At 42.2% G+C, this 26,703-nt stretch overlaps 2 protein-coding genes across 2 annotated transcripts in view; one reads left to right on the top strand and one right to left on the bottom strand.

The window, feature by feature from the left end:
* LOC145403606 (DNA repair protein XRCC1-like) overlaps positions 1-3,570 on the bottom strand; it is a 34,292-nt gene extending 30,722 nt beyond the window's left edge. The window contains exons 1-2 of the mRNA XM_080275282.1: positions 3,479-3,570; positions 1,420-1,614 (exon numbers count right to left, since the gene is read on the bottom strand). Of these exons, the coding sequence (XP_080131408.1) occupies positions 1,420-1,614; positions 3,479-3,529 (246 nt within the window). The 5' untranslated portion in view covers positions 3,530-3,570. The remainder of the gene's footprint in view (positions 1-1,419; positions 1,615-3,478) is intronic.
* Positions 3,571-4,395: 825 nt separating this feature from the next.
* On the top strand, positions 4,396-19,997 carry LOC145403577 (C-type lectin domain family 4 member M-like). Its single transcript, XM_080275254.1, has 4 exons — positions 4,396-4,477; positions 17,433-17,474; positions 18,704-18,877; positions 19,750-19,997. The coding sequence occupies exons 1-4, from the start codon at positions 4,396-4,398 to the stop codon at positions 19,995-19,997; spliced, it is 546 nt and encodes a 181-aa protein (XP_080131380.1).
* Positions 19,998-26,703: the final 6,706 nt, after the last annotated feature.

The raw sequence follows: 26,703 nt of genomic DNA, 5'->3' as shown, positions 1-26,703 counted from the left end.
TATTGTATCTAACTGAGTCAATTAGTTAGCTACTAAGCTAAAGTGGGGGCACTGCTCCATACACAGTTAATACAGGCAGCCTCATCCCCTGCTTAGCCTTAACTGCCATACCTCACTCTCTTGACACACTCATTTACCATGTCATCCACCTTCTCCTTGGCCTATCACATCTCCTCCAGCCTCCAAATTCACTCACATACACCCTTTTCATCACCCTTGTTACATTCATTCTCTCCATATAGCCATGCCATCTAAGCACACTATTATCAACAGACTCTCTTATTTCACATCTTCGATGAATCACGTTTTTCTTATCTTACTCCCTCTTTGCACTCCACACACACACACACACTCACCTTCCTCAATAATGCCAATTCCACCATTTTTATTCATGAGTTTTCATTCTCATGCCACAACAAAGTCTCACATTCATAGGTTAAATGGGAACTAAAGCACCGTCATGTAATATTCTTGCAGTTCTCATATGTAGACCTCTGCTTAGTATCATGCCCATTACACCAGTCACTTACCTTTCTTGTGCCATCTTACTTTGCACTTCCTATGTACATATATCTTTTAGCTATTACTCTTTCTCTTAAAATTACACTTATCCAAAATACATCCTCACTTAATTAGTTGAAAACATTTCACTACTACATCCTAATCACAACAAGGGGGAGGGGAGATAGCCTACCTCCATCAGCTTTGGCTGTTAAGACAGGAAGGAGAGGTGGATACACAAAACTTCTGTGATTACTAGTGTGTGAAAGCCATCAGAGTTTCACCAGCATGCATTCATTCTTTCCCTAGGTTCTATCTCATGTGGCAGGTACCAGGCTAACAATCATTACATGACAAACATTCCAATGCAATGTAGGCTTCTTCACATGTACAACGGTGTCTTATCTCTTTTATATTTGCCATCTCTAGACAAATTTATCCAGCTATGAGAAGGCATCTAGTGATTAGAAAGCCTCAATTGGAGTGACAGCCTCATGCAGGTTTGTTCCACATGAAGTGACTGAAGGTTTGTCTAGCATGTAATGCTAAGAAGGGAAGAGCAGGCTGGTCATCATCACCACTAAATGTACTGTACCATTACAGCCTACCTGTGGGCCCTACACCATGAACAAGGTAATACGGGATTAGCTTTTTTTCCTCGTAGAGTACTTTTAAGACCTCTGGAAGTAAAAGGGATGAGAAACAGTCTCCGTTAATTCCTTCGCTACAATTTGCTGCTACTCAACAATTATATCCAGTGCAGGAAGGACCTCTCATATCACAAGAATCTCACCTGAACTGGGGACATGGATGAAAACCAACTACTAGAACAATAAGATTCGGCTAAATTTGATTGTCCTTAATCACCATCATAAAGCTGACTGACATTATTTTAAGCATTCTTTCTTTCTTTTTCACCTGAAAGTCCGTTGTTCCTTCCCTGGCCACAAGCACCTCCACAAAAGCAGATCCCTCATTGCCGATATCAATGGAGTTTATAGAGGTGAGGCGCTCAAGCTTTAGGGTAACAGTGGCCTGCTTCTCTGACGACCCAGCAGCACATTTCCACTTCCGGAATGCATCAGCTCGCAGCAGGTTGTCAGCAGGATGGTTCTGGAATGATTTTGGATGCAAAAGGTTAATGGGAGAACCAGCATACAATATTAATCCCCTCATTCCAAGGACATACCATAACTTACATTCATATTACAGGTTGCTTTTCAGGTTAGCAGCTGATGATTTTATTCAAGTTTGGAAGAGATCTCCAGTAGTGAAAAGGTTAAAGATGACTACCTATAACCACCTAATTCCAAAATGTTTCCCCTAAATGAAATAAAACACTGAAGATGTACAGATAGCCAAAAAAAAAATCTCAGGCTGAAGGAGTTAACCCTCTTACTACACATGGGCTCTCCAAAACTGAATAAAATTGCAGTGGCAGACAGAACTACAGAGACTGGCCACCAGTTACTTAGAACAGATTTTTTTTTTTTTTTTTTTTTTTAAATGGACCTGCCCATGTTATTCGTATACTTTGTGAGTTCATGTAAATCACTAATCCTTCATGTTTGACTGAAATTTGCAAATAATTTTTTCTGGAAAAAAAAAATAATAATAATAATAATTTACATAAAAAATGCCACAATAGAAAGATGTTGGGAGGATCCAATAAAAAAGTGACAACTACAAAACATATCAAATCAGTATGCATTATAGAGGAAAATGACTGACATTCAACTTTCCTATCATGAAAACTCTTCTAGTGTACTATTAACTTATGCCAAATGCAATGAATATGATAATTATTTGGGGAATGAATTCTCTACTACTACCAGAACCTGGTACAGTACAGATCCTTTTCCCATGAACGTGTTAAGAGTCACCCACAGCTGACACACTTTCGAAGAAAATGAGAAGGTTAAAAACATACAAAAACTCATTAAATATACAATCCACACTAAAAACTATAGGAAAAAGAAAATTTTAGGATTCTACCTACAAGACCTAGGTGTAATTCCAAAAATTTACCATGATCTTGAAATCATGACAGAGGAGAGAGGAAAGTAGGCTACTGTTTAAGGCTGAGGATGAAACATCAGTTAGGTCAGATAGCTAGGCTTTGGTATGGGGTACTTAAGTTTGCTAAATGAGGTCTAAGAAACTCACACTTTCTTGGAAATGTACACATTTTAATCCCATAAGTTTCCTTAACCTGAATTCTGCCCTGTTTTATAGGTTTACAACCTGACAGACAAAAAAAATGGTGAAACTGCAGGAGAGCTCCCAGGCATTTACAAATGCATTTTTTTCTCAGTAAACTATAAAATAATTATCATTGTAATAGCCTTAAAAAGTTGCAGAATTGTGTAATTTTGAAGATATCAACTATACAATCTCATCAGTTTTACACAAAACAATGACAAGTGGTCACCTGCCATGTCAGTCTTTCAGGCTGGTTTGGCTCCAAAGTCAATCCATCATTAACTGTTTGTCATTAACCTAATTTAACCTAAATGACTGAACAATTAGGGAACAAATGAGTGTCAGGTCCAAACTGACCCACTGGCCTCTGTAGGATGCCACCACTTTAGTACTGGTAACATACCGCACCTGTTCTTTCAGCAGAATTTGGGTGTCATTCATGAATTACACAATCATGAATGACAATTCCTGCCAGAAAATATTCCTAATCTGTTACAGCAACCTTTTCTGACGTTTGTTGGAAAAAACTATTTCTCATTTGCACCCTTGGTAACACCATTATTTTTTTAATTAACTGCGTATCTGGAAAATGGTCATCAACCTAATGCATATTCAGTCGTTTAACACTAAATGCATATCTGTAAAAAGAATGTTTTCTATTACTTCACCATATATAAGACCAATTTCTTCCTCTATGGTTGCTACGCGTTATGATGGATACAAGTCACAGCTCTTTTAATCCGTCTTATTTTAACACATTGAAGTGATTACGTACCGGATCTTCGCTAGAAAATGAAAGAATCTCCGAAAACTTAATTGCTGGCATGGTAACTATCACGTTTTCGTGTCCCTTCCTGCAGTTTGCAATAAAATTCAACTGAGGCAACCCAGGAACCCAAACATATGCATCTTACGTCTTACTAACGACCGTCCGGGATCACCCACCAAACATTTCCCTCTTTGCTGAATAAAATAATAAAATCGCTTGACTGTTAAGACATTTTGGCAATCAATTATAAGTCTGGAGAAAGAGTGATAAGAGATAAGTATGAAACTGTGATATAGTGAGTACAGAATGACACTGAGTGGGAGAATGACGGTGACAGTGGGGAAAAAAAAAAAAAAATGGAGAAATAGTGAGATGAAGAATGGGAGGGAAGTGTCTGAGGGTGACAGAATGCAAGAAAAAGAATGGGCGTTTGTGTGTGTACTGTATCAATGTAACTCCCTCCTCTCCCTCTCTATAAATGTTTACTTACCAACACATAATGGGGAACCATGAAGTGGACTTGTGCAAAAGATGTGTTAGTCAATAATGTACCAATACGTTTGTTATGACGGGATTTAAAGGCGGCTTTACTTGGTGCTGTTACTACACTCTCTGGGTGAGCATTCCACTCGTCAGAAGCTCGCATGTTCTGTGGTTAGGTTTGGAAAACGTCAATGAATGTCCTCGTAGGTTGCTCAAGTTCCATTGCAAAAATCTGGTGTGGGGCATGTCTTCGTAACCATGCATCACTGTTCTTTGTACGTTTCAATCATGTCACCTCTTTCTTCGATCAATGAGTGTTTGTAGGCTTAGTTGTCGGCCTCTCTCTTCTTACGACTGGTGTCGTAGTTCCGGTACCAACTTTGTCACTCTGTGTTGCACTCTTTTGAGTCTGAATATCAACCAGAATATCTTTGTCGAGCATGGAAAAGTTCCTCTTGATTGTACTGAGTCGGTTATTCGCCTTCAACACAGTTCTTGCAGCATATGCGTCACTGACCTCAGGTCTGCTGGTACCATGATACCAAGACTTTTTCCACAGTGGATTTCTGCAGTGTTATCCCTCCCAACTGGTAATCTGCTGGCTGATTGTTGTGGCCCACATGCATCGTTATTCACTTGCCAGCACTGAAAGTTATCAGCCACTTCTCACTCCATTCGTCCAATTTTTCAAATCTCTTTGAAGGGCCTCAGTATCTTCCTTTGTCCTGATGGTTTGGTAGAGTTTGACGTCATCTGCAAACAAGTTGGCTGCTGATTTCAGGCTGGTCACAAGATCATTGACGCAAATTCCAAAAAGGATTGAGTCCAGTACTGACCCTTGAAGAATTTCACTTAGCCTAACATTGGTAGCCAGTCCGATACTGAGTTTCTGTGAGACCTTCCTGTTAAGAAATTATTTTTCCTCTTCAAGATCCTTCCTCATATTCCCATCCCTTCCAGTTTGATGCTTTGTCTCTGATGAGGGACTCTATCGACGGTTTTTTCACAGTCCCGGTAATTTATCTCCACATAGTTGCCATTATCCACGTCATTAACCAGGTCATCTAGGTAGCAGAGCATATTTGTTAGGCAGCTCCTGTTTTTTTTTTTTTATATCCATGTAGCAAGTCAGTAGCGAGGCCGCTGTCAGTTTGATGTTTAACAAGTTTCAGCCGTATGATGCTCTCCACCACCTTTGACACTATGTTCGTTAGGGACATATGCCTATAGTTCAAAGGTTCGGTCTTGCTGCCCTTCTTGTACACAAATGAAATGTTGGCCTTTCTCGTAACTGCTCGGGGCATCTCCCGCCTCAACAGATGTACGGAAGATGTCAAGTAATGGGTCGCACAGGCTGTCTGAACGTTCTTTCAAAATTACCGCACACACCCCATCCGGTCCAGGTGCCTTGCTGGGGTTTAGTTCAGAGTCGTCTTCCCACCTCCTCTCTGGATAATGCGATGTCCTGTATTATGGGCCATTGAAACATGATGCTGGTCGTAGGTGGTGACGACCATCATCCACTCACTTGATGTAGTGCTGCCTACTTCTTGCTTCACCTTTATCATTCTTTTTCTTATCTGCTCGCACTCCGCCAATTTCTCTCATTTTCCTGTCGCATTTTCTTACTCTTCTTTCTTTTTCACGTGGCTTTACACTGAATAACAAGCCTAATGGTTTCCTTTAAGCCGGGAAATCATGTATTGTACAACGCTGGGTGATAACCATACAACCAAACCAAACGTGTTCTCTACGTGTAAATAAGTGGGTTGGTGGCTGGTTAGTGCCCCTCCCCGTAAAACAACTTACTCAGCGGCAAACGGCCACCACTTACGGGATTGTGGCGTCTGGCTATAGGTAAACAGAAACGGTATGTCTAGCACTGGGGTTGATCTACTTGTGTTTTCGTCCATGTACACTCCACTGAAAGATTTGTACATTTCTTCAGATTTCCATGTCAACTTCAGCGAGGTTTCCGTGAGTGGTTTCCTGTTTCGTAATTATCTCCCTGGCAGTTGTAAGTCTAGAAATGTTTGTGTTGTCTTGAGTCCAATGCTACTTTCTTCTTCGTGTGCATACTTTGCTGTCCTCACTTCTCTGGGCAGAGTATTCGTTGATGCATTGTACTCTCTCTCTCTCTCTCTCTCTCTCTCTCTCTCTCTCTCTCTCTCTCTCTCTCTCTCTCTCTCTCTCTCCAGGGAATACCACCCCCACCTTATTATCATAGGTCCCCTCGACACATCAACTGTCTCGCTCACTCGCTCGCTCACACCTACACACACCCACACCCACACACACCCACACACCCCATCCCACACCCACCCGCACCCACACCCTCGCCCCCATCGACACACCCATTAATTTCTTGGATATGGATAGTATTCTGCTGCTAAAGCCAGACGATTTTACTCAGCTTAGGGAAAACCTTTGGTAGTGAAGAGATTGAAAACAACATCCAAAACCCCCTTCAGTGAGACGTCATGTTTACCCCTTCAGGCCGATGACGTATTTTGTACTTCATAATTTTTTTAAATTTAAGATGAAGAGGGAGGAAAAACAAATTAAACTAAAAAAATATCCATGCACCAGATTACAGGCGTCCTTCATTCATAAAAAATGTGTAACAGTTGGACTTGAACTGCTGTAGGTTAAGTCTGAGGGGAAACTTATCTGGGGAAGTGAGTTGCAAAGAAATGGAGTTCGGTGAATAAAGGAATTCTGCTAGGCAGATGCTCTGCAATATGGTAATGTGACAGTCCACTCACGAGCGCTGCAACCAATATTCGTATCTCTAAAAGTACTGAAACTCTCTGTGTTGCGCCAATACCTTTATTTGGACCTCTCATGTTAGATCTTTTTTCTAAAAACGCCTCAAGGAACTTGGATTATTGTACCGAACCCGTAACTTCTTTACTGACGGGCGGTGAGCTATAAATTACAAATCATGTGCTCTCTCAGCGCGAGTACTGTTCACTCTTGTGGAGTGGGTGTGGAGAGGTTGCACTAAAACAACTGGCCCAAATTCAGAACAAAACTATAAGAATAATTACTAACCCAGCAATTACAAATGAACTACCTCCCCTGCAAGTAAGATGGAATGTTGCCTCCCTTGCATTATTTTACAGATACTTTTACGGCAAATGCTCAGACGAAGTTCCCATGAAAGTATCTGTTTTTCTCTAATATTTGGCCATCCATTCATCATCCAGTCATTCTCTGCCCCATGTAGCGCGTAGGGGTCCGGGGCTAGGCTAGTTCTGCATTTTGAAACGAGGGTAAGTGACGTAATTGGAGCGCCGTAACCCACTAGGCCACCAGGCGCCAATGGGTTATATGATAGGTAGTAGTTAATCGAGTGAGTGGATGGTGGCCGCCCCAAGCTACCCCTTCCAACTATTAAAAAAAAGTTAAAGTCAGGGGTAGAGGCCGTGAAGAGCTTGTCGACGGTGCTCATCTCCGTCACTTAAACCTTTGAGCCTGTGATGGGTTATTCGCACACAACACAGGGAGACAAGGCCACTGCAGCATCCACGTTACCATAGTTACCTCCCCTAGTGTTACTCTGGGTATTTATTTATTTATACATATTTATCTATCAAACCACAAAGGGTAGATGTGTCAGGACTCCATATTATAATTACAAATCATAATAGATAGATAAATAGATAGATAGACAGACAGATAGAAGCAGCAAGTCGGAGGATGAGACAGGTATTGTGTCTGCGAGAATCGAGCAATGCTAAACATGCTTACACACTCTTAACTCAAGGAATGCTTTATAGGCACACGACAGCGCCTCGTGACCATACACACACATACACACATACTCACACACAGGTTTCTAGGACTTTCCAACCACAGTGTAACACACGTGACACGACCCCTGCTACACCAGAATTTAGGAAGCAGAGCTCAGGAGACAGGCCATAGAACCGGCAGGTAGTAGGGAGAAGGGGAGGCGGTGGCTGAATCGGTAAAGAGGCGGCCTGCAGTCCTGATGGACCCAGGTTCGAATCCCGGCTGGGGCAGGGAACAGTTTAAGGATTTGAATTTCATAAGAGTAGACTTTCCTGATCTACCAAAAGACCCGCCGACATGTCGTAAAAATACCCCCGCTAATACCAATACACCAATCCTGTATGAGACAGCCCTAGCATGTATTCAATATGGACAGTGGGTGTCAGCGCCGAAGTGGTGACATGTGGAGGTGTAGGAGGACTACTGGACCTTGCGATAGGCTACTGCCCCCAAGATATAGGCTCTGAAGCCTTTGCCCAGAGTCGGAGACATAAAAAAAAAAAAAAAAAAAAAAAAGCAACATGGGCGAGAGAGAAAGAGAGAGAGGGCGAGACTGGGAGGTAGCTCGCGGGACTTTATACTTCACTCTGTGTGGAGACTTTGTTAATATTTCCAAGACAAATAAAAATAGTCCCATACTAATCTTTACCTCTCCTGTCACTGCATGACAAAAGGGAACCAAGATTATCTACTTACAAAACTACTCACATATAACAACCGCTCGTCCACGAGTCTAATATATGTATAACTGATCTACAAAACATCACCACAACAAACACCTGAGCCGTGTAGTGGTGGCTGCCCGCGCCCAGTTTCGAACCCTGGAGAGAGAGAGAGAGAGAGAGAGAGAGAGAGAGAGAGAGAGCTCAGGCGTAATAAGAAATCGCAAAGGAAGAGGTGCCAGTCTCCCAGCCCCACGATAATAATAATAATAATAATAATAAAACGTGTATTACTATTTTCCTGTATTCTGTTTCTTTTAAATATCGGTACAGATGACGTCACTAACAGAGACGCGGAAAAGGTGTAATACGAAAAATAAACAGCATCATAATAGGTGTTACGAATCTCCTAACCCAGTGCACTGTGTTTCCTCTTGACATACACAGTGGTCCATACCCCTGCATCATTTATTAATTTCCTACTCCCAATACCACACCCTCGCCCACATCAGCAGACTGAGCTATCACGTAAGTTTCTGTGGAGATGTGGACCATTCTGCAATTCGTAACACCTCTTCCTAGGCTATTTATTTTTATTTTTTTTTTACACTTTATTGTACGTTGTTGATGCAGAGTATACAGAAATAATAAATGAATAAATAAATGTAAATAATGTACAAGAGAATATCAAAGTGTACAGCAACATGAAGAATAAATCGTCAAGGAACCAGCATTACGAGGTCCCCTAAGACAATGAGAATACGGCTATATAACCTGACAAGATCTTAAAATATTAATTCAGCCGAGACATTCTTTTCTTCCCTGACTCTCTCTCTCTCTCTCTCTCTCTCTCTCTCTCTCTCTCTCTCTCTCTCTTTGTATTCCACTCTTGCCACTGCCTAGGGAAAAAAAAGTGACGAGACGAACTATCCCATCGCAGGACACTCACATTTTCTGTTTATTGAAGTTACCACCGACGTTATTTTTATTCTTATTGCCAGTGCAGCATTTATTTATTTATTTACTTATTTATTTTTATCATTGGGTGATATTCTATGGGGTAACTTAACGTATAACCAGAAATTATTCATAAAATATTAATTACACACGAAACTTTTTTTTTTTTTTTTACACAAATCATGTAATTCTATTTGTTACCATCACATTTTGCATTTATTCTTGCTACCACTGGACTATTCTTTGCGCCTCACAACCAGACATTGCTCATAAAATATTAATAAAGCTGAGACGAACTTTCCCCCTCACGCGCGCGCCATTTACATAACAACATTACCGAAATTGTAATAACGCTATCGTATCGGTCATCAGAGACTTACAAAACGAGTATGAAAATGACATTACGCGGACAATCGCATCCCGGCATTGTTCAAGGGGGAGAGCAGGCCAATCAGGAAGCAGAGGGCGCTGTTTGTCCATTCTGATAGCCTGAGAGGGGAAGGACAGCGTATTGTCGAAGCATAATCCATTTCGGCGCGGCGGGTTAAGTTTTGTCTTTCTTGGATTGTCGTCTATCTATCTATTGCCAGACGCCTCAATCCCTTTTGGGGTGGCCACAAACAAATTGCCTCCACGTCGCCCTGTCCCCCGCCATTTCACTGCCCTGCTCACAACTCACACCCCCCTCTCTCATATACCTCTCCACCCCATCCCTCCATCTCATCCTCGGCCTCCCCCTCCCTCTTCCCCCCTCCACCTCACTTACATAAACTCTCTTCGTCAGTCTTTCACCCTCCATCCTATCCACATGGCCAAACCACCTCAGTGTGTTCCTCATAACGCTTCCTATCACATCCACATCCCCAGCACAACGCTCCTTTATACCCTCATTCGTCAGCCTGTCTCTCCATGTGACTCCACAGGCTCCTCTTAAATAACTCATTTCCACTGCTCTCACTCTTGACTTGTGTCGTTCCAACAACGTCCAAGCTTCACTTCCATACGTTAGAGTTGGTATCACAATACTGTCATATAGTAACTTTTTCACTTCCATGCTCACTTCCCTGTTTCTTATCACTGCTTTCAAAGAACCAGCAACCTTTCTTCCCTGCTGTACCCTTTCAAGCACTTCACCCTCCAAACCTCCATCCTTACTCATCACACTACCCAAGTACTTAAACGTACTCACATTTTCCAATTCCTCACCCTCACCATCCAACCTCGCTGTACATTCACTGACTTCACCTCTCTCAAAGACCATCACTTTACTCTTCCCTACATTCACCTTTAGATTCCGTTTCTTACACACTCTCCCAAACTCATCCATCAAGCCTTGCAGCTCTCCTTCGTCTTCACTCAACAACATAGTATCATCTGCAAACAACAGTAAAGGGAGTTTCCAAACACTATCCTCTCTCATCAGGGCCACTCCAACATCCACTGCCCTATCTTGTACCTCTTTTAGTACCGCATCCATGTACAGATTGAACAACCATGGAGACATGACACATCCCTGTTTCAACCCAACCTTCAAAGAGAAAAATTCACTTAGTTCACCATCCACACACACTGCAGCCTTAACACCATCATACATACTCTTCACAGCATTCAACAACTTCCCATCTACTCCATGTATTCTTAATACTTTCCACAATCCTTGTCTATCCACCCTGTCATATGCTTTCTCCAAATCCATGAAGGCCACATACAACTTCTTTCCCTTCTCTAGAAACTTTTCCATTAAAGATCTAAGAATGAATATCTGATCTACACAACCTCTTCCCTTCCTAAAGCCTCCCTGTTCTTCTCCAACTAATTCCTCTGTTCTTTCTCTAACTCTGTCAATAAGTATCCTACCATACACTTTTCCTATTATACCAAGAAGACAAATGCCCCTATGATTACCACACACTTCTTTTTCCCCTTTTCCTTTGAACAAGAGAATAATTATACCTGACTTCCAATCCTCCGGGACACTACCTTCCTCCCAGGCCAATCTGCACATCTTCCACATCCATTCTACTACTATCTCTCCCCCATGCTTCAGCATTTCACCACACACTCCATCAATTCCTGGGGCTTTCCCCGGTTTAACTTTCTTCATTGCTTCCACAACTTCTATCCTACTGATTTCTTCCTGTCTTCTCACCTCCCTCCTTCTCCCAGCCATTCCCCAGCCACTTATACTCGCATTACTTCCATCCTGTATGTTCAACAATTCCTTAAAGTGTTCTCTCCATCTGCTCACTTTTTCTCCCTTCTCCACTAGTAATCCACCATTTTTATCTTTCACTCCCCTGCTAACCTCACTTCCACCCTTTCTTACTCTTTTCACCTCGTTCCAGAACATTTTCTTACAGTCCCTCCACTTTACACTGAAATTCCTTCCAAATTCCTCATCCACTCTCTTCTTACTCTCTCTTACTAATCTTTTCACCTCTCTCTTTCTTTCTACATATAACTCTCTCTTCCGCCTCTCAACTTCTTCCACGCCCCTATTTCTCATCCATTCATTGTATGCTTTCTTCTTTTGTGCCACAGCCTGTCTCACCTCTTCAGTCCACCACGCTGTTCCTTGCACCCCCCTCCGTCTTCTCTTCCTCCCACACACCACATCACATGCTGCACATATTTCTTCTGTAAATATCCTGCACACACCTTCCACGTCCCCCATCTGCTCCAATTCATATTTGCCCAATCGTTCCTCCACTTCTCTCTTATACTCTACCTTTTTCTCATCCTCTTGTAACCTTTCCACTCTCCTTGCAACTACTCCTTCCTCTCGTCTTTCCCTTCTTCTATTCCTCCATCTTACTTGGTTCCTAATTCTGGCCACCACCAAGTAGTGGTCAGAAAGTCCACTCCCCCAAAGTGCCTACGTAATTAACTCTCAGTCTAATGTAACCTTCATAGATTGACTTCAGCTACATAGCCTAACCCATCTCTAACGGTCTAATCTAACGTAACTAGACTGACTGTTCCTTAACCCTAACAAGTTAACCTTATTCAACCCAGGCTAAGTTTACTTAACCCATCCCTAACAGCCGAAACTGACCTAAACTCCTGTAATGAGAGAGAGAGAGAGAGAGAGAGAGAGAGAGAGAGAGAGAGAGAGAGAGAGAGAGAGAGAATTATGGTGACTTGACTACAGGTGGTAGGTTGTGGCGACCATCATCAACTACTTGATGTAGTCCTGCCTCCATCTTCCTTTATCATTCAGTTTTTGTGTCTGTCTTCCTCTCTTCATATTTGTCCCATCCTTCCTGTCACTTTATTACTTTTCATTCCTTTCAGGTGACTTTACATTGAGTGACAAGCCTAAAGGTTTCATGTAAGCCAAGAAACCATTTATAAACACTGGGTGGTAACCATATAGCCAATCCATACGTGTTCCCTACGTGTCAACAAGTGGGTTGGTGGAGGGTTAGTGCCCATCCCCGTAAAAAATAATAATAATAATAATAATCATCATCATCATCATAAATAACCCTAAGACAAATGGCTACCCTTTACGAAACTATAGCGTATGGCGATAGATAGATGGATAGACAGACAGGCAGGCTTGAGTTCCGAAATTTGCAGCTCGCCAAAAACAAAGATCTGATCGTCTGTCTCTATCCGTCTGTCTGTTCTGATTGGCTGGAATTTGTAGCGACTGGTCAGTGAGATGGGACTCGCGGCGCGGAAAATAGGCGGGAACCAGGACATCTTCTCTTCCTTTTCCCTTTTTTTGTTTTTGTTTTTTGTTTTGCACTGATATCTGTTGGAAATCAGCCCTCGTTTCAAATCGCCTTTACGGCTTTATTATTATTATTTTGCCATTAATTTTGCGGTTTACATTTCAGTTCCTTGAATTTAGAATATAAGGAAAATGATACGTTTTTTATGATGGCGTTAAAGAAAATGTGGATAAGGATGGAGGGAGGGGGTATATTTTATTTTTTTGTTAAGAGGAAGCCACGGCCATGCTGAGAGTCCGGACACGGGGTTATGGCCAAGGGTCTGTTTGAATGGTCACTTCCCTGCATACACTTACATACATACATACATACATATATGTACACACACGTCCTGCATCTCAATCAGTACGTACACACATTCACACATGTGTACATACAGAAGCATTCAGTTACACACAACTCCGTATCATCTGCAACGGTATAAACTCTCTCTCTCTCTCTCTCTCTCTCTCTCTCTCACACACACATACAAATCTTATGGCGCTATACACAGAAATACACTGGTTTGGATGGGGTATCTGGGCGCCTACTAAGTCCACGAGAACAGAAACTAATATATAGGGGAATACTAGCAATGGTAGGGAAGATGTGCCTGGGAGCCTCCTAGGGCCACGAAAATAGTTATCTGACCTTTTCCGTACCTATCCACTGTCGAACCGGACACACACACACACACACACACACATACAAAAACACACACATACATACATACAAAAACACACACATACATACATACAAACACACACATAAACACACACACACGCAGTTATCTGTTATCCGTTTCTTTTTTTTTTTCTTTTTTTTATGCGTCTGATTCTGGGCCAAGGCTTCAGGGCCTACCGGTATATCTCGAGGGCAGTAGCCTATCCCAAGGCCCAGTAGTCCTCCTACACCTCCACATGTCACCACTTCGGCGCTAACACCCACCGTCCATATCGAACACATGCTAGGGCTGTCTCATACAGGACTGGTGTACTGGTATTAGCGGGGGTATTTTTACGACATGTCGGCGGGTCATCTGGTAGATCAGGCAAGTCTGCTTTTTTAAGAAATTCAAATCCTTAAACTGTTCCTTGCCCCAGCCGGGATTCGAACATGGGTCCATCAGGACTGCAGGCCGCCTCTCTACCGATTCAGCCACCGCCTGACGCGCATCCTGTGAGGGGTGTTTTCGTCCCTATTCAGTAACAACCTCTCTTCCAACCACACATCTTCCCTTACATCCTTTCCTGGACTCGTATTCATTTTACTACCTCGTTCTCGGTCTCCCTCTCCTTCAACCATCTCATGCATATCTCCCTAGCACCTCTTCCTTAGCGATTTATTTTTTGGACATGGCTGGTTAATATTCTTTCGTACACTATTTATGCAGAATATGGAGACGTGGGAAGGATTTACGTGACACAGAATAGGACAGTAAGGTGTAGTCAGCAAAATAAATCGCTTAGGAACAGGTGTTAGGTAGCTTCCAACGAGAATACGGACACAAGTTCCATTCACTCCACATGACCAAACAGTCTGTATTTTATTTATTTATTTATTTATTTAACACCATATTCTTTACTAAAATTTATATTTGTTCGTCTGTCCCTCCACGTCACCTCACAAGCAGTTCTGGGGTATTTATTATTATTATTATTATTATTATTATTATTATTATTTTATTACCGGTATTATTATTATTATTATTATTATTATTATTATTACAACTCTCACTCCTTATTTTGTCCCTCAAGCACCATCCACGTTTCACCGCTGTACGTTAGTGTTGAGGCTAAGACAGTTCCATGCTTTTTTTTTTTTCTTCACCGAACTAATCTTTACTTAAATTAAAAAGCAAGTAAAAAATGTGCTCAGGGTGAAAAGGTTACACACACACACACACACACACACACACACACACACGCACACACACACGCAATATAATGAGCACCTTTGAAAATGCTGTAATATTGTCTGTCACCACATAGTAATAACCTAACGATGGGAGAGGAAGGGTTGAGGGAGAGGGGAGGAGGGGAGAGGGAGGGGAAAGGAGGAGGCTGGAGGGAGGGGGAGGGGGAGGAGAGTGATGGGAGAGGAGTGAATTGAAATGAGTAGCATAATTTCTCCCTTCACTGAGTTTCCTCCCTCCCCTCTCCCTCCCTCCCTCCTCCCTCCCCTTGTGTGTTCAATTATCCTCCCTCCCTCCCTCTCCTCCCCCTTCCTCTCACTCAGTTAAGTCCTATAATTTCTATTCTCTCTCTCTCTCTCTCTCTCTCTCTCTCTCTCTCCATCTGTCTCTGTGTTTGTCTGTCTGCCTGTCTGTCTGTCTCTCTCTCTCTTCATCTGTCTGTCTGTCTCTCTGCATATTTATGTCTGTCACCCTCTCTCTCTCTCTCTCTCTCTCTCTCTCAGGGGCAGCCGATGACATATATTAAAACAGATTGAGCTGCCCCCCAACCACTCGCGTGAAGGGGGTGCGACCGCAAGAGAGAGAGAGAGAGAGAGAGAGAGAGAGAGAGAGATACACTTAACAACATATACATCAACCACACACCCAACACTACACTTAACACACACACACACACACACACACACACACACACACACACACACACACAGCAACAACCAACACTCCCGTATCTGCCCTGCTTATCTCATATTTCCCTTCCACGTATCTCCCCTCTCCCATGCACTCCATCCCCTTTCCCCTTCACTCAGAATGATAAATATTAAACGTCTTGTAAATATAACACCAAATTAAAGGAGGTGACGTCATAAATGGGGTGTTTAAAAGTAACTGAAATCAGTTATATGTTGATCCTGTGGCGGCGGTTCAAATTCAAAATACATAAACAAAAACGGGACACCAACTGGCACCCCTCAGTCGCGTCCTCTCCTAGAATCCGTTAACAATAGCAGATTTTTCTTTGAACTGCTGCGAAAGGGAACTGTGTAGTCAGGTGTTAGAGGAAATTTTAATCAGCCTGGGACTCAACAAGTGTGCGAACTGAAAGCCGCATACAACTTCTTTCCCTTCTCTAGAAACTGTCTGTCTGTTTGTTTTGGCGGTTGAGTTTGTTTTGAAAGCGAATATTTGTCTTGGCGGTTGTTTGTTTTGTAAAGCGAATATTTGTTTTGGCGGTTGTTTTGAAAAGCGAATATTTGTTTTGGCGGTTTTGTTTTGAAAAGCGAATATTTGCTTTGGCAGTTAAGTTTGTTTTGGAAAGTGAATATTTGTTTTGGCGGTTGTTTATGAAAAGCGAATGTTTGTTTTGGCAGTTAAGTTTGTTTTGGAAAGCGAATATTTGTTTTGGCGGTTGTTTGTTTTGAAAAGCGAATATTTATTTTGGCAGTCGTTCGTTTTGAAAAGCGAATATTTGTTTTGGCGGTTAAGTTTGTTTTGAAAAGCGAATATTTGTTTTGGCAGTTAAGTTTGTTTTGGAAAGCGAATATTTGTTTTGGCGGTTAAGTTTGTTTTGAAAAGCGAATATTTATTTTGGCAGTTAAGTTTGTTCTGAGAAGCGAATATTTACTTTGGCAGTCAAGCTTATTTTTTTACGTGAATATTCAGTAATGATAATGACATTCAATAATGATAATAATGAATAATTAATAATGTTTCTCTTTTACCTTGTCAGCACGAGAGCGTCATTTATAGATCGTGTTTATTCTGGTAAAAAATTGATGATATTACGTAGCTGTGAGAAACAAGGTCGAGTTGATGGGTGTTTATTGGAGAGAGAGAGAGAGAGAGAGAGAGAGAGAGAGAGAGAGAGAACGGTCGCTTCAAGTGATAAAACGCCTTGAAACGGGAAAGAGGCAGTAATGTATATATATGCAACCACCAACTCCTCTTGCCACTCTCACACCCACCACACGACACAGCTTTTAAAACACGATGCTGGCCACTATCATTCTACTTATATTTGCAGCTAGTTATGGTAAGGTCATTTGTGTTTGGATATTCTGACTATCTATTTATCTATCTATACCCAGACGCTTCAATCCCGTAAGGGGTGGCCACAAACAAATCACCTCCACATCACCCTGTCCCCTGCCATTTCCCTGCCCTCCCCCAGCTCACACTCCATTCTCTCGTATACATCACTCCATCCCTCCATCTCATCCCCGGCCTCCCTCTCCCTTTTCCACTAATATGACACATTCAGCTTCGTTTCAAATATTGTTAGTGAGACGGAGAATAACTAAGCGATATTAATCTTAGCATCTTTATTCACTTTTCATTTTTTTTTAGTGTGTCTTGTTTACGAAAAATACAAAATGCCAAAATGGTCATTACGGTGAGTGTACATTGAGATGATTTTTGTGTTGCAGGGACGGCCACGGTGTTTGGCGAGAGCAATTCTGCGGTACGAGGTAAGCTTCCTCTCTCTCTCTCTCTCTCTCTCTCTCTCTCTCTCTCTCTCTCTCTCTTCAAGTATTCATGTGTCTCTAGTAAAATATTATGCGTTTTAAACTGAATTTTTCTCTCCACAAACCCGCCCCTCCTCATCCTTGCGTCTCCCACTTCTCCTCTCTCCCTCCATCTCAATCACATACAGTTTAACAGTCAAAATCTCACTCTCCAGTCTCTCCATGTGGCCAAACCATCTCAAAATACCTCTAACTCCTTCTAGCACACCCACATCCACAACACAACATCCCCATTCCACCTCGCCACACACTTCCACATTCGTTTATCAGGTAACTCATTTCCATCCCTATCACTCTCGCGTCCTTCCAGCAAGATCCACGTTCAACTTTTATATGTACGAAAGGAGATCACGCTACTGTCTTCCAGCGATTTCTCTGCTTCCATGATCACTTTCCTAATCTTCCAGCGACTTGTCTGCTTCCATGGCCACTTTCCTAATCATCCAGCACTGCTTCCATGGTCACTTTTCTAATTTTCCAGCGCCTTGTCTGCAGCCATGATCACTTTCCGTATCTTCCAGCGATTTGTCTGCTTCCATGATCACTTCCCTAATCTTTAAGGGGTGGCCTAAAATGATTCGCCTCCATGTCTTGTCCTACGCCATCACGCTGCCTGATCTCCACCTCACACTACCTTCTCCACACCATTCCTTCATTTCATCCTCTGTCTCCCGCCCCCCTCCTCCCTCCACCTCGCTAACATACACTGTCCTAGTAAGCCTCTCGTTCTGTATTCTCTCCACTTGGCCAAACTCTGTACTCTCCGCTGCCTTCAATTCCAAATTCCGTTTTATACATATTTCTTCACTAAATATCGCCAGTCACCAAGTTTTGCACTCCAAGTCATCTGCTCATCTCTCTCTCTCTCTCTCTATATATATATATATATATATATATATATATATATATATATATATATATATATATATATATATATATATATATATTGGTGGTAATGCTGTGTGATACAGCACGAGAACTTAAAAAAAAAAAAAAAAAACTTCCCAGTCACTGTGTTGGGCACTGTAATCTCCTGACAATCGTTATTACATATAAAACCACCAGTACACGGATAAAATAACAACTCTTTAGAGCTTACTGTTATTTGTAAAAGTAAAAAAAAGAAAAAAAAATCACGTATAAACATGCAGTATTGTTTTGGTGTGTGGCAGCACAGTGCAGCAGTCCCTTCACGGACATCGGTGGCAGCTGCTTGTACGTGTACACAGGCCAGTCAGGCACTTGGTATGAGATCAGCAACTTGTGCCTGCAGGTAGGGGGTCGCCTGGCTGTTCTGGACGATGCCAATGTCTTGTACTACCTCATCAACACCATCAAAGCCCAGGGTAAGTAGTGTGCTGTTACTGGCACCTGTAGTCCTCAGTCACCACGTCCACCATGTTTTGTGTCCTGTCACCCACATGCACTGCACCACCACACCCAGGCAAATATTTAAAGATTTATACTGTATAGTGTGCGGACAAGGCTTCTATTTTCGTCGGATAAGGAGGCTACCAAGCACCTCTTCCTTTGCGACTCATTTTTGGATATCAGTCGTTACCATACTTTTCTTCGTTTTTTATGGAGAGTATGGTGATATTAGAAGGAAATATGTAACACGGACGGGGCAAGGTATAACAAGAAAATAAATCAAGCAGGAAAAAGTGTTAGGAAGCTTCCTTAACCGACGAGAATGCCAAGTGACTGCCTGGTGTTTATATGGCCCAATGTCAAATAACTAGGAAACCACAAATGTTTGGAGTGAGGAACGCAATATCGAGGCAACCCTCTAAGGCACGGGTTCTGAACCTTTTTAGCACTGTGCCCCCCCTTGGGTCAGGACTGTATTCATGATGCCCCCCCCCACCCCTCTGACGCCTAAACAACGATGTTTTTATCTGTTCCTTACGGATACTTAAGATGCTAGATGGCGACACTACATGTGGTTGCTCGAAATGACGGTTGTAAAGTTTTCCTGTCAAAGTTTCTTATTCATACACTGTATTTGGGAATGCCCTGTATGCATTTGAATGGCCTTGCCCTATGTTGAACTTTAATTACCCCCCCTTGCAATCTCAAATGCCCCCCTGGTTGGGAAACGCTGCTCTAAGGTTATATTCACGAGGGGGCGCGCCATTTGTGTACCCTGCTTACCTACTACACGATAAAACTCTTGAACTATTTTTTTTTTTTTTTTTTTTTTTTTTTTTTGGTGAAGGTGACCACAATTACTGGATCGGTGCCGCGGACACTGCTGTAGAGGGGAGCTTCAGGTGGGTGGACGGCACAGAGGTGAAGATGGGCGCACCTTACTGGGCCGGATACTGCCACAAGGGCGACCTACATCAAGAGCCCAATGGAGGAAGTGATGAGAATTGTGTCCAGCTCTCCCACCAAGAGTATTTCCTCTTCAACGATGATGCCTGTGACAAGAATTACTACGGCATCTGTGAGCAGCTCAACTGATGATGTTAATTCCTCTGTACAGGGTATTATCAGACACCAGTACCTTTGTTACTTGTTCCAGGACTATCATTAAATTGTACCCCATATAGACACCTCAGTCCAGTTTCCTTTGTCCACGCCCACCTCTCTCTCTCTCTCTCTACGCAAGGCAGCTAAATTTGCCAAGTTGAAGATAAATACTACTGACATATGCATAAATGGATTTAAATAAGGTTAACGACGTAGAATATCAAACGGTGGTCGGATTCGCGTGAAGCTCCCTAACACCTCTTCCTAGGCGACTTATTTTGATTATCACACCATACTGTCCCATTTTGTGCTGTATAAATCCTTCAAGCATTGCCATACTCTGCTAAAAAAGAAAAAAAAGAAAAAAAAGTATTAAAGGACATTAACCAACCATACCCCAAAATAAATTGCTAAGGAAGAGGTGTTAGGGGACTCAGACACAAGAGGAGAGAGAATTTCCTTAAGTAACTGTGAATTTTTCCAGGATGAACTAGGCAAGACGAATGTAGAATCCCGTACGTCCCTAGTCTTTCCTGCATAAATAAATCTAAGAGCCTATTTTCAGTTCTATGCATTCCGTAACTCCTCTTCCTTAGCGATTTACGTTCCACATTACACCTTAACATTCTCTCTCTCTCTTCTTAAATCCTTGTAATATCGACATGGACTGCATCGCCCAACATACAAGAAAATATTCAAGTGTAATTATCAGAACAAATCGCTAAGGGAGAGGCATTCCGAAATATCAAAAACCCACTTAAATGACGGCCGTAGGAAAGGTCAGGGAATCGAACGTGAATATGCTCGGGAATACAGGTAATGAACGAATCTAATAGGCACATATACAGGTAGGCACAAAAGTATAATGCAAAGACGAACATCAACTACTTTTTTTTGACAACTGTACCTAAAGTATATAAACAAGGACATATAAAGTTAGTCTTCTTTTTTATACTGTGGATGTCATTCATTATATCTATCTATCTATCTGTCTATCTATCTAGCTATATATCTATCCATCCGTCTATCTGTCTATTTAGCTATCTATCTAGCCATTCATCTATCTATCTATCCATCCGTCTATCTGTCTATTTAGCTATCTATCCATCCATCTATCTATATCTCTATCTATCGATCCATCTATCTATCCATCCATCCATCTATCTATCTATCCATCTATCTATCCATAAAATAATATTACACCAAAATATTAATAAACCATTACTCTTACAATATCTGAATACAATATGCGGCTCAATGGCAAATATAAACAACAGCCTTGCAGCCATGGTATTGGATAGATAGATAGATAGATACTTAGACAACATTGCAGCTATGGTATTGGAGAGGGAGGCCTTCACGTGGTGGCACTGATTTAACGTGGTAGTTGTTGTGCATTTTCTCCAACGCATTTTCCTAAGCGATTTATTTCATCACAACTTTCTGTCCTCCTGTGTGTAATATAAACCCTAATATCGCCATTCTCTGCATAAATAACGTACAAACTTATTTAACTAGTACCCAAAAATAACTCGCTAAGGAAGAGGTGTTAGGGAATTTCCTTAACGTGCCAAGCTCTCAACTGACCCTCCATGACAAAAATAAATAAATAAAAAAGAAAAAAGTGCAGAGGAACAAGACAAGATAAATGACACTGTATCTGAGGCGCGGCAGCCAATAAAGCCAATCCTTCCCCCGGTACTGTTCCTTGGGCCAATGTAATCCCATCTCCAAAGGAATGTAATCCCATAAGGCGGCGTTGTCCAGCTGGGAGCGGGATTCACATTCTGGCGGGGTGTCGGCGGGCAAGTCCCAGGGGAGGAAGGGGGAGGATCCTGGACGGGGGACGGTTTACTCCCTTATACCATTATGTTCGACCGACGCGCCCAGACAATGCTCATTTTGGCGCCTTTTCTCGCTCTCACTTTCCCCTTCTACATATTCCCTTGTTTCCTTCCCTCTTCCTTTGTAGTTTTCATAACTTTGTCTCCTTTCATCTCTTCCTTTTTCCTTGTTTACCTCCCATTTCTCTTGTGTTTTTCGTAACTTTACCGCCTTTCTTCTCGTCATTTCTCCTTACAAATTATGCTCGTTTTGGCGCCTTTTCTCGCTCTCACATTCCCCTTCTACATATTCCTTTGTTTCCTTCCCTTTTCCCTTGTATTTTCATAATTTTCCCTCCTTTCATCTCTTCTCTTTTCCTTGTTTACCTCCCTTTTCTCTTGTATTTTTTATAACTTTCCCGCCTTTCTTCTCTTACATTCTCCTTCCTAAATAATGCTCGTTTCGGCGCCTTTTCTCGCTCCCACTCTCTATTCTAGATATTCCCTTGTTTCCTTCCCTTTTTCCCTTGTAATTTTCACAGCTTACTACTTCTTTCTTCTCTTCCTTTTTCCGTCCTACTTTCCTCTATATTGCCAGCCTAAATTAGCATAAGCAGTATTGTAATTTTGTAGCTTTTACTTGCTCTTACTGTTTCGTATTATATTCTGTCTTTTTCTACCTATTTTTCCTATCTCTCATTTTTTCTTCGTTCTTACCTTTTCATCCTCTCTCTGGACATCCTGCCTTATATATTTTCTTTCCTTTTTTTATTTGTTATTTTCGAGTAACATGGCGCCTCTTCTCGCTCTATATCCTGTCTTGTTTTCTGTCTGTCATTCCTTACACTTGATCATTCCGGTTTTGTCCCTTTATTTACTTCCTAATCAATTTCTTTTATTTCAATTTCATTCTTTTCGTCTCCTCTCCTACTCCGTTCCTCTTTTTACGCCCTGCCTTGTTGTCTGTGTATTATTATTATTATTATTATTACTATTACTATTATTATTATTATTATTATTATTACTATTATTATTATTAAGTTTTTGTAATTTTAACGTCTTCCACCCTCTTTTTTTCTCATATTATTATTTTCACTACAACTGCATTTCATATTTATTAGAATTATTGTTTTTGTTTTTCCCGCTCTCACTTCGTTGTTGTATATCCTGCTTCTTTTTTTTTTTTTTTTTACTTTTCCAAATATTTTTCATTATTTTAGCGTCTTTCGTCTTTTTTGTCTTTTGCAGTCTCTTTTCTTCGTCTTGTTTATACTGTACATAAGATTCTGGTGCCTGTGTGTGTGTGTGTGTGTGTGTGTGTGTACTGTTCATCTTGCCCTGGTTTATGTCCAATTTCCCCTACGGTTGTCATATTATGCTCACTCATCCATATATCCTATTATTCCATCCATCCAACCATCCAATCGTCCATCCAGCCAACCAACCACCTCTCCACACCAACCATCCATTCAACCCTCCCTCCCCAAGCCCACACAAGTACAATTCAATCCCATTACCTCACTGGGGCCACACTTGCTCACCCAGTTAACCATACTAACCATCCATCCATCCATCTATCCAACCATCCATCATTCCAACTAACCATTTGCTCGTGTCCATTCAGCCAGACATCCATATAACTACATCCTTCCATCCATCCACCTACCTAACCATCCATACAGCTATCCAACCACATAATTTGCTATATAACCATCCATGCACCCAGCCAGCCATCCAACTGTCTATCCAACCATCCATTAACTCATTAACAAAAAATTAATCATTTAATGAACTACTCAACCATATATCCTCCCATTCAGTTTTCAAACACAACCATCTATCCATCCATCCATCATTCCATACAACGTTCCATCCACCAAATTTTTCAAGTATATAACCATCCATCCATGCATCCATCCATCCAACCAACCCTCCCTCCCTCCCTCCATCCATCCATCCTCTCAGCCTCTCACTAACCATCCACTCACCCATCCAACCATCAGAGCTCTGTGCGGGAACAACCACACCACAGTACCGCGGTGCTGCGGTAAACCGCAACCTGAGGGACATCGGACATCCTTTACATCCTTATGGATGCAGTGAGGGTGCGGTTAAGTTCTCTGTGGGTGCGGTGCGGATGTGGTTGTATTTTCACTACACACACACACACACACACACACACACACACACACACACACACACACACACACACACAATGTGTGTGGAAGGAAGAGGACAGAGCTCCGCCAACCATTCAACTCATATAGCCATCCACTCACCCAACCAACCATCCAACCTTCCACTTATATAATTATCCACTCACCAAACCAACCATCCAACCTTCCACTCAACCATCTAACCTGCCACTCAACCATCCATTCAACCATCCAACCTTCCACTCATATAACCATCCACTCACCCAACAAACCATCCAACCACCCAACCCTCCAACCCTCCACCACACGCGTCCGATTAAATCCAATCACCCATCCGCGGCCACATTTGTCACGAGTGTCGGTTTACGATGGATTTCAAATTCAGTTTAAATCGCATAACGGCAGGGGATAAGAGGAGGTGTGAAGGGGGGTTGAGTTGAATCCCCGAGAGGTTTGAGAGAGAGAGAGAGAGAGAGAGAGAGAGAGAGAGAGAGAGAGAGAGAGAGAGACACAGATATAGATCGACTGACAGATGGATGGATAGATAGACAGATAGATAGATTGATAGACAGATAGATAGATAGAGAGAGAGAGAGAGAGAGAGAGAGAGAGAGAGAGAGAGAGAGGAGGCCCCCGGGGAATCAAACCCTTCAATCCGACGACGCGTTTTGTGGCTCCATTCCTGCCACCTACAGACGGTTTTACTCAGCTCAGGAGAGGGATTTTCCGAACAGGAGGGGTTAGACGCAGGCTCCCTCAACCCCCTCCCCCTCCTACACCACTTGAGGTATGCCCTACGCTGAAGAAAATCGTCTGGTGGCAGAAAGAAAAAAAAATAATAAAAAAATAAAACATGGACAATAATATGAAAAAAAAAAACATGATAGGTTGAAGTTCTAAACCCCTTCAGCCCGAGGACGTACTTTAAAAATTTCGCTACTTTTAAGCTGTTCCCGCTATTTTTTTTTTGCTACTTTCAAGCGGTTTTCGCTAAGATGAGGGAAAGACATTGGGCAGTGAAAGGGGTTAATGGAGACTATTTTTTTTTTTTTCTTAATTTATTTTGCTACATATATCCCCCCAAAAATCTATCTATCTATTGCCAGACGCCTCAATTCCGTACGGGGTGGCCACAAACAAATCGCCTCCACGTCGCCCTGTCTCCCGCCATTTCATTGCCCTGCTCCCAACTCACACACCCCTCTCTCATATACCTAACCACCCCTTCCCTCCATCTCATCCTCGGCCTCCCCCTCCCTCTCCCCCCCTCCACCTCACTCATACACACTCCTCGTCAGCATAAGAATAAACTGTGAATAAAATGTCCTCGGGATGAATTATAAACAGCTTCGTAACTCTAATCTGACTACACAGGGGCGAAGGAGGCTACCTGACACCTCTTCCATCGCGATTTATTTTTGGGTGTGACTGGGTAATATCCTCTTGTACGTTATTTGATCAGAGTATGGCGATATTGGAAGGATTTATGTTACACAGAAGAGGGGCGTAAGGTGTACTAAGCAAAATAAATTGATTACGAAGATGTGTTACGGAGCTTCCTCAGCCGATGAGAATACCCGCCTTGTCAGGTTAGAGTAAACAGGCTATACTAAGGTCCCTCCCCCCTCTCCTCTTCCTCCTCTCCTCCTCCCTGCCTCCCCTCTCTCCCTCCTTCTCTCCCCCTTCCTCCAAGCTCAACAGAATCGCCTGGTGGTTGGAATAATAAATTAAAAAAAGGCTTTCTTTGTTTGATACGAGGGACCTGTACTGAAAAAAAAGAATATACTGTATATATATATATATATATATATATATATATATATATATATATATATATATATATATATATATATATTCTAATTGCGCTTCACAAAAATCTGTCAAATAATAATCAGTTCGAGTAACAATCTAAAAAAAGGTGGGATGCTAAATTTTTAACATGTTTGCCTCTGTATGTAATCTTATCAAAGCCATACTATCCTTGTCAGTTCCCCAGCCACACCAGACTCCACGCCTATAGTAGCCGCAGCGAGAAATGAACGCTGTGGTGGGGCAGGCGGGATGACCTGGGATTCCCCCACTGTTGCCATATCCACATGTCACCGACCATAGAGGTAGGATGTCACCGACCATCGGCCACCGCTGCAGCCCCACTCCATGATCCTTACCCTGTGTCTCTGGCTTTCTCTTTCTCTCTCGGTTTCTATATAAACTGGTGTATTTCCGAACCTAATTATGAAATTATTATGACTTTTGTTCCACACCACCACTGAGGTAAAAATCAAGGAGAGTTTTCTGTATAAAGGTTTCCCCCCCCTCCTAAATGTGGCATATGAGCGGGGGAGTGCGGCCTTGCCGATACCTCCGCCTGACCTATAATTATACACTCGCCAGAACTGACCTGCCCTCAGACAAGGGGGGGGGGAAACCTTTATACAGAAAACTCTCCTTGATTTTTACCTCAGTGGTGGTGTGGAACAAAAGTCATAATAATTTCATAATTAGTTTCGGAAATAAACCATTTTATATAGAAACCGAGAGAGAAAGAGAAAGCCAGAGACACAGGGTAAGGATCATGGAGCGGGGCTGCAGCGATGGCCGATGGTCGGTGACATCCTACCTCTATGGTCGGTGACATGTGGATATGGCAACAGTGGGGGAATCCCAGGTCATCCCGCCTGCCCCACCACAGCGTTCATTTCTCGCTGCGGCTACTAT

The sequence above is a fragment of the Coenobita brevimanus genome, chromosome 61 (genome assembly GCF_032717465.1).
Source record: "Coenobita brevimanus isolate Jiangsu-jjx chromosome 61, ASM3271746v2, whole genome shotgun sequence".
Taxonomy (NCBI): Eukaryota; Metazoa; Arthropoda; class Malacostraca; order Decapoda; family Coenobitidae; genus Coenobita; species Coenobita brevimanus.
Note: the sequence above shows the minus strand (reverse complement) of the source record. Positions and strands in the feature narration are given on the sequence as shown.